General features: G+C 39.7%; 1 protein-coding gene across 2 annotated transcripts in view; it reads right to left on the bottom strand.

Annotated features, from left to right (window-relative positions):
* Positions 1–3078: 3078 nt before the first annotated feature.
* The window catches only part of LOC132208913 (ral guanine nucleotide dissociation stimulator-like 1), a 59357-nt gene continuing 50943 nt past the window's right edge, over positions 3079–11492 (bottom strand). For both annotated transcript variants that reach the window (XM_059644206.1, XM_059644207.1), the window contains 4 exons: positions 9992–10078; positions 9397–9429; positions 5616–5675; positions 3079–3133 (listed from right to left, as the gene is read on the bottom strand). In XM_059644206.1, coding sequence (XP_059500189.1) covers positions 5667–5675; positions 9397–9429; positions 9992–10078 — 129 coding nt within the window. In that variant the 3' untranslated portion in view covers positions 3079–3133; positions 5616–5666. The remainder of the gene's footprint in view (positions 3134–5615; positions 5676–9396; positions 9430–9991; positions 10079–11492) is intronic.

Raw genomic sequence — 11492 nt, forward strand, 5'->3', positions numbered from 1 at the left:
CCCATCTCCAACTCACTGACAAGCTAACAAATGTTCTCTTCACCAGAGTAAAGAGGCGCTGTTTGTTAACAATATTTAAACACTAGAAGCAATTTCCACACATCACACTGACCTCTGTGGAGGCACAATCAGAGTACGACTGATCCTGTCAAGGAAAATGCATGATCAAACAAAACAACCTATGTGCCTTCTAATTTGGCCAATATTCCTTCGACTTCCCTGAACTAGCCAATAGGCAATTATTCTGTTTTGGATTGCACTCTTGCTATTGGAACGCTTTGCCTGCAACGGTAGTAGATTCACCAACTTTAGGTACATTTAAGTCGTCATTGGACAAGCATATGGACGTACATGGAATAGTGTAGGTTAGATTGGCTTCAGATTGGTATGACAGGTCGGCACAACATCGAAGGCCGAAGGGCCTGTACTGTGCTGTAATGTTCTATGTTCTTCTCCAACTCATTTTTGATGTGCTTTCTTCCATGCACCAGTCTTTTAAATTTCACATGAGCCAAAGCCAGGAAAGAAATATTCAATATCTCTGTTAGTATTACTCGATTGGCTTACAGATGGACCAAAGTGCCTGTGGTCAGCTAACTGAAGATCTGGTACCTCCTTGCTGATTTATTGTACAGTTAATGGTGCGTGTTAATTTGTGATATTTCCTCTTCAATAGTTATCAGCCAGTCCCCAAAATGGGGCAACAGAGCGCTGCACCTTGCCATGTACACTTAAAGGAGAAATGCAAGGAAAATGTGTTCAGGCCTAAAACCTAAACATTGCTACTGCATTACAAAACAGGATCAAAATGATGGTCAAAGCACTCTCATAGAGCAAAAAAGGCTTCAGCAATGTGGAAAATACACACTGAATATGACTGCATCGCAACAAATAATTGGGATAAAAATTCCTCTTGCGATACTGGCAGGGAGCAATGGCAATTATTTGGACCGAGCATGACGAGAGCAACCAGTCCAGGGACTTACCAAAATAGTTTTGAATTCTTGTGCTCTGTCCTCCTCTAATCTGACACGGATGAGGCAGCTTTTCTCATTCTGGCGGTTGTCCCTCCGACGTGTTGCACACCAGCAGCTGCCCAAACCTGCACGCCTACGAGACTTGGCTTTGTCATAATTTGATTTTGCTGATGCACCACTGTTGGATAAGCCTCCAGAGGAGGCAGTATCCACGGATCTTAATGGCTGTGGAATAATTATTTTGTTTAAGAAAACGTTTGTCAATTGTTGCATATTAGATACTTCCCCCTTTCCAGTTATATTTATTATTACACAAAATATGCTGTCCTGCTGCCCACAAAGGTGAAGGCATTGTGCACAGGACAGCTTAATTGTAAGAACATGAAGTTGCACATGAATTCTTGGTCGTTGCTGTCTTGTGAAATATTTAACTTGCAGTTCTTTCCTCTACCAGTAAAGATCACTTCTGAGGAATTATACTCCCGCTTGTGTTTACTAGCTGTTCAGTCAACATCAACAATTCAGTACTTAGCATGCCCATAAATTACTAATTAGTTTCCTTCAGCATAATAACATTGTGGTCATTTCACTTGACCATGTAAACTGGTGCTTCAATTCTAAGTTTGTCAGATAAACCTTTGGGGTTTCAGTTTGCACTCAGTATGTGAACATGCTTACATAAATATTTATTTGCCCACTTCACCCTGCTACGCACAGAAATCTTGAATACAACTATACTGTTTGAAGTTAAAACACATTTATGAATTGCAGGTGACTGCGAATGGGCCAACCAGTGCATTGTGCAGGTCAGAATGTGTGCAGCACAGCACCACTGGCAGAAAGAAAGACAGACAGCAGCAGCAAACCACATACAGCAGAGAACTAAAGAAACCAGAATGAAATCATCCAAGTCACTGCAGCTCTCAGTTTATGATTAACATACAGGGAGTCACAACACTAAACAGGAGAATCCATAAAAAGGAAGAGGGTATTTTGAAACAAAGAAATACCACTCCAAAACACCTAAATGTGACCTAATAATACTTAGCCCAATTCTTAGGGGAATACATTATGAAAATATCCCTGGGACAAGTCCTAGACATATTCTGTAAACAATAACCATAACACAACTTTGATAATCTCCCAAGATACAATGGTCTTCAGCACAGAACGCACTAATCAACAGCTCAAAGCCCAAATATTGAAGAAAAACAAAACGTGCAGTCACGAGGACTCCATGCAGAGAGCTGCATTACTTTGTTGCAATTGCTGGATCAAGACCTATCCAACATACTCTAAATACTGTTTTTGTGGGCAGTGCGCTTCAAGCTGCGACAGATGTACCCCATGCACTAAAATTTACTGTGTAGAAATTAAACATGCTGTGAATAATTAAAGATGAAATATTTTGGCTATTAGTATAAAATCATATAAAATATCTAAGCAAAACAAAGCCAACAGCACAACTCAAAAAAAACAAATTAAATCAGCTCTCACTTCGTGAGCGAATAACACCTTTTCTGGAATCAAATGCTTCAGTAACCAGCACAAAGGTTGAATTTGGCTGGGAATTGCACAGCTGTCTTGCCTTCGTTCTGAAAGCAAGTAACCCAACTTTGGCAAGTGGGACTTGGGACGGAAAATTGCTGGCAGCAGCCAGGTATGAAGATGCTTGGTGGAACGGCATTCACTTTAAGGATTTCAGTCTGGCTGAAACATCAAAATGGCTATTCGGCTAATAGCTCTTAAAAGAAAGGCGAAGGAGATTGGCTAGGCAGCCATCCAGCTCCAGTGGCTGGGACGGTATCACTGAGTACCCTTGTATCCTCTTGACTGCCAAAGTGTAGTCAGGATAATAAGACGGCAGGAAGGCAGAAGAAAGGAAGGAAAGAAAGAAGAAAAAAACTGTCTGGACATTATTAGACAAACCAGAGTCTCCAAGAACAACATATTTTACGTGATGAGTGCCTCACTGTCTCACCTTTTCCGGCGCTTTTTGCGAAGTGCTCGGCTCTTCCATTTCCAAGTGGCTGGAATCTGATAAAATGCTGGCTGCGGTAATGCTGTCGTCTGAATCCTCATTCTGAAGGGATGCTCGCTGCTCAGAGCTTTTAGTTTGAGTGTTGTGTATTTTAACACCTCTCTTTGAAAACAGGCTGCACAAGGGAAAGGGGACACAACAAACATGAAAATGTCATTGCATTCTAGAGAAACTGTTAAAAAAAATTAAACTAGAATGAAGGTATATTGATGATGAGAGTACCAGGAGTTTGATGCGCGCCACATTTGACCTGTGAGAAATTAATAGTGGCACACTCATACCAAGAGCTCGCATTACTAGTATTGAACACCGTTACATTGTCTAATAGTTAGGGAGTATATGAATAGGTTACAATGTTTGCATATTCCAATGGCACAAGAATCTGGGCTTTTTGCAGTGTTTGTTCAACCTGCTATCAACTTCAATCTCATGAAAGGCAAAATGTGGATTTGAATACCCACAGGGTGGAAAATTTCCCCCAACCTGGCCACATGCTAATGTGTATGTAATTTCATCCTGAAAGCTGCAGTTTATTAAAAGTAAAACGTAAAACAAAGTAACACCATTGATAATTGATAGAAAACTGTATACAACACTTTGTAAGGTAGGACAGTGAACTCTGAATTTGGCCTTCAGTATATTGGTACTGCAAACGTTAGGATTTCTATTCAGCAATTTGCATTTATATTGCATAATTAACATCGAAAATTTTCCAAAACTCCCAAAAGAAGTACAGCAGATGCAATGACAAAAAAATTCCTACACTGAAAATCCCGATTGTTGGTATATTAGGCATTAAATAGTGCAGGGAGCAAGAGCAGATGGCTGCTGAAATGTGAGATTGCACACTAATGCTGCAACGTTGATTGCCTGCACTTCGAGAATCACAATTAAGCCACGGAAGCCTAAATCACATCCATGTAACATCCACACTCATGTAAAGAGAAGATATCCTAGGAAGTGAATAAGTGTTTCCCTTCTCTTTCTTGGTTTCTATATAACAATAGTCACATGTCACAGTCCAGATCACTGCAAGGCACAACACAGCAACAAGGCATGGTTTTGCTTCTCTGAAACTCTACACGGGTAGGTGGTGGAAAATCTGACTTTGCTGAGTTCTGGTCAGTCCTTACCTATTGAACAGAAATATAAAATAATATCCCCAACTCAGGAAAATTATCAAAAACAATAACTTTGGAGTCTTTACACATGTATGCACAACAACACAAACACATACTTTCATGTCACCTACATGGAAAGAGATTTGAGTTTTATAGACAATAGACAATAGGTGCTGGAGTAGGCCATTCGGCCCTTCGAGCCAGCACCACCATTCATTATGATCATGGCTGATCATCCACAATCAGTATCCTGTTCCTGCCTTATCCCCATAACCCTTGATTCCACTATCTTTAACAGCTCTGTTTATCTCTTTCTTGAAAGCATCCAGAGAGTTGGCCTCCACTGCCTTCTGGGGAAGAGCATTCCATATATCCACCACTCTCTGGGTGAAGACATTTTTCCTCAACTCTGTTCTAAATGGCCTTCCCCTCATTTTTAAACTGTGTCGTCTGGTCCTGGACTCACCCATCAGCGGAAACATGCTTCCTGCCTCCACAGTGTCCAATCCCTTAATAATCTTATACGTCTCAATCAGATCCCCTCTCATCCTTCTAAACTCAAGTCTCCAAGTCCAGTCGCTCCAATCTTTCAACATCTGATAGTCCCGCCATTCTGGGAATTGACCTTGAGAACCTACGCTGCACTCCCTCAATAGCAAGGATGTCCTTCCTCAAATTGGGAGACCAAAACTGCACACAATACTCCAGATGCAGTCTCACCAGGACCCTGTACAGCTGCAGAAGGACCTCTTTGCTCCTATACTCAATTCCTCTTGTTATGAAGGCCAGCATGCTATTAGCTTTCTTCACTACCTGCTGTACCTGCACGCTTGCTTTCATTGACTGATGTACAAGAACGCCTAGATCTCGTGTGCTTCTCCTTGACCGAACTTGACTCCATTGAGACAGTAATTTTGAGGTGGAGCTTCAAATGTGAGAAGCATGTCTGATAATTTTTCAACAGAAGATATTTCTGCTGCCTGCTGACCCACAAAGTAGAACACAAATCTGATTTTTCACTCAAAATTGTTAAACATTGCTAGTTTTCATTATACAGGCCCACAAATATGCAAATTTAATTCACTGTAACACTTTTTTTGCTTACTTGTCTCTCATAAACAAATTTATTCCGGTGAAATTTAGCCATGGTGCAGAAACTTCTCTGGACAAATGAGAATCGCTAGGCAATACCAAGCTCATCACAGGTCCACATTCTACACTCATGGTCATAGCAAAGAATCTCTATCAATCAGTCTACACGAGACACATGCACGAGGTGAGAATAACAGCACCACTCCTTGCATCATCTCAAATTACTCGAACAGTTACTAAAAATCTCACTCCAATGAAGCAATAATGACCACACATCAAATGTCTCTATTTGTCAAGGAACAGATGTAATTACCTTTCTGTCCATTCATCCCAATAATAAAGGAAATAATGAGATATTTGCGGTGCTTAACATGGGATACTTACCAGCTGAGGCGTTTAAACACACTCTTTTTGGGCTTTGGCGGTTTCTCGAGTTCAGAGGAGCTGCAGGGTGGCAAATAAACATTTTCAGACAAGATTCATTTAAAAAGAATCAGATGCTTTTGTTCAATATTCTTATTATTTATGGCAAAATCAATCATTTACATAGATTTGAAATTGCAGAATGATAATTTTGTTTGCAAAAGGCACGTGTTTTCAGGCAGGAGAACACTGAACATTACTTTGAGTAATGAGCGACAAAAGTTCTCACTGTAGGCACATCGATCTTTTCTGCTTTATGAACAGCAGATCAAGACAATAAGAGTTCTGAAGAAATGTCACCAGACCCGAAGGATAACTCTGCTTTCTTTCCACAGATGCTGCCAGACCTGCTGAATGTTTTCAGCAATTTCTCTTTGTGTTTTTGATTCCCAGCATCTGCGGTTCCTTTGCTTAATTTTTTACCAAGACGATAACCCCCTCAGTCTTTTTGCAGAACACGTGGAATTGAACAAAATGCTCGAACTTCTACAGCAGGTACAGAAAAAATTAACAAGGACTGGGCTTGAAAAAAGTTAACTGGAAAACATGAGAATCAAACTTCCAGTGCCGAAGGTGATACAATAGGTTGTAAAGTTATACAGGAGTTTCTCTGGGCCTCATCCACACTGTCATGTGAATGTACAGACAATGTCAAGCAATGAAAGGTAGTCATGAATCAGTCACTTCAGGTGACTAAAACACCACATGCCACATCTCGGAGGTAGTAAAATGAGGAGTATATCTCTTGACCAGACTTTCTGTTGCTGATATTTTCAGACAAACCGTCCGAAAATCAACCAAACTATCCGAGAGGTCCAAAAGAACTTTAAATATAACTTATGATCCATGCAAAGTGAATTTCGGTAACATTTTGTAATTACTGTTATAAATAAATACCATGTTTGAAGTTGGCCCAATACTGACTGTGCCACTGATGGAACTGACGATAATGCCAGGTGCTTGCTGCACATGGTCATCCATAGCCTGAGGATGGGCTTAATAGTGAGCTTTGATTTTCAAAGCAGGAATGTAAATTGCTACATCAGGTACATTTTAAATAAGAACTTCTGCCCATCAATTTATGAAGAAGCAAACTGTTTTCAAACAATGTAATTATTACAAAGCCTGCTCTGTCAAAACTAAAAAATAGTTTCAGTGATCTATAATCTGGTTCCTTAATCAACTCTGGTCCAGGAATGGCAAAGTGTTTTGTTTTTCAGTTGGAGATTATTTTTGGTTGCATTATTAAAAATATACTGTGGCTATTTCGAGATGAGGGAATGATGTTTTTAGGCAACCATTGAAAGATACTTTAAAATGCTGACCAATTGTGTAGGGTTATTGTTAATTTTATGTTAGTAATAGGATTATGTGTTTGAAAAGAAATTGGAAGGAAAAGAAACATTTCTCAAAACTGGTACAATTTACATCTGGATTTGTAGGTGCACCCACAATAGGAGCTCTTGGACATGTTGCTAAAATTGGTCACTCATCAAGTTTTTTGCATTTTCCTGCAATCATTGGCTTAGTGATAGTATACTCTGCACTATTATATACCAATGAAACGCATTTTGATGCAACACAACAGAATTGATTCATTGAGCAACTGGCTTTATCCTCATCGGTCAGAATTCATTGTCAAAACTTTGAAACCAAGGAAAAGGAAGACAGTAAACAATCTGGCAGCTCACTAGCATTAAACAGCAATTATAACGAGAGAAGATTTCACACACAACCCTTAACTGTTTTACCTGCACACTCCTACAATACCAGTTACGTACTCGCTATCCTCACTTAAGTATTGTTGCATAAAGAACAAGTCTAGAAAATTCTCGTTTGGACGAAGGGTGTAAGATGAGCAAGCAAACTGCAGGGATTTGATACCCAAAATTATTTCATATTCCTGAAAGAACACAAATAAATAATGAGCTGTTAAGGCAAGTTTAAACTGCTATAATTGCTCCTGCTAAATCCTAGTCTGTGGTATTTTGAACAGCATCGATAACTTTATTCAAAGTGCACAGTACATCATGTCACAAAAATATTTCTGCTTTGGAAATAAATGACACAAATGTGACTTTTCAAGGATAAATTTCTGTACAGATTATCCAGGATGGTTTCAGGACACTAATTCCCAAAACAGTGCTTCAAAGATGGATTATTTTAAAAAATGATTCACTTAAGAACCATAAGCTGATTTAGGGTGAAGACAAGAAATGTTATGAAAGATCATTCATCCAAGCAAAAGGAAGTCTGCCAAGTACAAAATAAGTGGCTGATCTATAGTAACTGATACCAAGACAGACGGTGAAAATGTTGAGTTAATTTTTCAAGGTTGCACCACCATGAAATTGAATGGACCATGAGCAGCTCGAAGTTACTGGACTATTTTCTTTCAACCACAGTGGCTTCTTGGTTGAATCTTGTCACAATTTGACATGTAAAAAGGGGCAGACCTTTCTAAGTCAAACTCTGACAACATGTTACTGCCAAGTTGTAAAGTGCCAGCCAGTTTTCAACAGGTCAGTGAAAAGAAACACTTCACTACATCCACATCAGCCACGACAAATGGCGGGCCATTTGACAGATTACATTCCGAGCTGGTGAATTGGAGTCACATAGCGTTGGATGCCTATTTTGCCACCCAGCTGATTTTACATCACATGGCCCAGTTTGGCAAATTCAGCATCAGCTGCTTCTGATCGGAACCTATTCTATTCATAGGGACCTCAAGTTACAGCTCTGTAAGCAAGAATTCATTGTTTGCCATAAGGTCAAATTCCTCTCAAATTCATATTCTCAGGTTGCCTGCTGAATGTTGCAGTACAAGATGAAAATACAATCTGAGTGGGTTATCTCTGGGTACTCTGGTTTCCTCCCAAGGTCCAAAGATGTGCATGTTAGGTGGATTGCCCACGCTAAATTGCCCGTAGTGCCCAGGGATATTTAGCTTCAGTGAGTTAGACATGGGGAATGGGTCTGGGTGGGACCCTCTTCAGAGTGGCCCTATGAACTTGTTGGGCTGCATGGCCTGTTTCCACACTATAGGGATTTGATGATACCCTCAACAGTAGCCATGACAACAGGGATGTTTGAGAATTTGGTATTACCAAATTCAGAAATATGGAGTAAAACATACTGCCCAGTCAGTGAGAATCCAAACAGGTGCACTCCCTCAATTTCTGACATCCCATGACGAAATGATGTCTCTCATCTAAAGGAAAATACTAATATGGAGAGATTGTTTATCCAGTGTCTTCAATAATGAAATAGCTTCCATGACACTGAGATTAATTGAACAACATCTTCACTCACATAACGCCTAGCATATCCTGTGCGTGGCTGTGACTGTTCAAAGGTAAATTGTAGCACATTAGCAGCGCAAAAGCAGGCTATTTGACTGAACTGCTCCATGCTGATCTATACACCTCTCCCACCTTGCTTCAAACTCTAAATATGCCGCTGTGTCCTTTCTGACATCTAACTTTCTCTCAAATACATCTGTGCTCATCCTCTCAACGAGTCCTGGTAGCAGCAGCTTCTGCATTCTGGCTGCTCTGAGTAACAAAGCATCTCCTTAATTCTTTATTGGATTTATTAGTGACCATATACATTTAGGATGCTGTTGGGGACTCCCCCTACACCCCCATCAAGCAAATAAAGCAGCACAAGATTGAAAAGCATGCTTTTCCCCTTTCATACAATTCCAAACATTTTGTACAGTGCAATTTTCAGTACTAACTTTTTGTCTCTTGTCAAAGTTGATCAAGCCATTCTGTAAGAGATAGACAAGGACAAAGAAAATTAATTCAAATGTACAAAGGTCAAACAGTACAACAAGATCATGAAATTTAAAAGATCAGAAGTGAAATACAAGCTCTGTAAACTTGGTTCCATTTTAGTATATCGTCAAAGGCCAATCACAAATGATCTGTCATACCACCAGGTCATATCTTGGACACTACATAGAGCCCTTTGCTCCAGTCAAGTAGGTCAGTACCAAGCTGAAGACATTCTCAGCTGTTCAACTGCTCAATACGCAGTGACATCCAGGTAACCAATTTACCTGTACAGAATAAAAATGATGTGCAATTTATCCAACCTTTTGAAAAACTAAACCCATATTCAATTAACTGCAAAGTGATTTGCATGTTCCTTTGTTTACAAATTGTTTGATTCACTGCACAAAGCATCAAATTATTCTGATTGGGATTATTAATCAAACTCATTCATTTTTTTTATTGCTTTGATTCTCATCTACAAGCAGCTTGCAATGAAACCATAATAATAGCGCTCATCAGCAAATAAGGAATCCAAATCTTGTAAGAGAGACTTACTGAATGGTAATTCGGGAAAGCCGAATCCAGTGCTGAAAATTCTGTTAAGAAAGTTCCCAGGTACGGCACAATTCCCTGAACGATATCCTAGAAAAAGAGAGGTGAATTTGTTTAATCCATTGTGAACTCATTGTCCTATTTCTCAAAATTACTACTCCATGTCTTATTTATTCCCTTGATCATACAACTAAATCTATTTAGAATCAAAATTTAGGACTCAAAATTTTAGACAGTTATACAGTGGAATGCAACGTTAGATCTATAAAGGCCAGGCAAGTTCAACGTTTGATCCCTCATCTGTGAACTGGAAACCAAACTCAATATTTGTGTAACCTCATCATTTGGAGATTGGAAATTTTCTATGTAACGTGCAATTTCGCTTGAAGATAAAAACAATTTACCTCACCAGATCTCCAAAACTTTGTCTCAACAAGTTTAAACGTCATTTTTTTCTAAACTCAAGAATACAATTCTTCTCAAGGTCTTTTCATTAGACACCTCTCTTACCCGAAGAAATAATTTAATGGTCTCAGATGGTGGGTTGGTTCAGAACCTAAGAGCCTAGGAGATACATCGAATTGGCAAATTGGAGCCAAAATTGGGTTTGCGGCAGGAAGTAAATGTGATTTTTGAAGGGCTTTTCAGCAACTTGATGCTTTCATCCAGCAGCATACCACAGGGTACAGTAATAGTTCTTACTGTGCGTACATTAATGTTGAAGACACGAAAGCTCCAAGTATGAACAGCCGATTCACAGATGACACAAGAATTGGACGGTTGTGAACAGCAAAAAGCCTTAGTCTCTCGGGTTACGCATATGGGCTGGTTAGAAGGCCTGAACAGAGGCAAATAGAATTCAATCCAGAAAAGTGTGAGGTGAAGCATTTTGGGGGTCTAATAGGTCAGGAGAATATATGTTCAATGAGATAATAAGGTGTGGAGCTGGATGAACACAGCAGGCCAGGCAGCTTCAGAGGAGCAGGAAAGTTGATGTTTTGGGTCTGGATGACAGAGGATCAAAAGGACTTTGGTGTGTGCATAAACATATTCTTGAAGGCAGGAGGACCTGTGGATAAGTTGGTAAAATATTGGATACTTGCCTGAATATAACAGCAAAGGGGTAATGATGGAACTGTAAATAACATTAGTTGAGCCACAGCTGGAACAATGTGTGCCTCAAAACTAAGGCATTTTGCTACTGACTACCGCTCCAATTCTTGTGTCATCTGTGAACCTGCTGTTCACACTTGGAGCTTTTGTGTCTTGAACATTAATGTACACACAGCAAGAACTATTGCGGTGCCCTGCACCACTGCCAAAGCACATTTGTGTAAGATGCTGAAAGATTAGCAAACCATGCACTGTAATTCACTGCATAATCTGGGAGAAAGCTTTATGGAAGTTATACAACTGTCCAATCATGAACTCACATTTTCCCCTGTATACTTACAGAATTTTGCACCACAAAAACAATCATCATGCAGAGCACACATTTTTGATT

The sequence above is a fragment of the Stegostoma tigrinum genome, unplaced genomic scaffold (genome assembly GCF_030684315.1).
Source record: "Stegostoma tigrinum isolate sSteTig4 unplaced genomic scaffold, sSteTig4.hap1 scaffold_57, whole genome shotgun sequence".
NCBI lineage: Eukaryota > Metazoa > Chordata > Chondrichthyes > Orectolobiformes > Stegostomatidae > Stegostoma > Stegostoma tigrinum.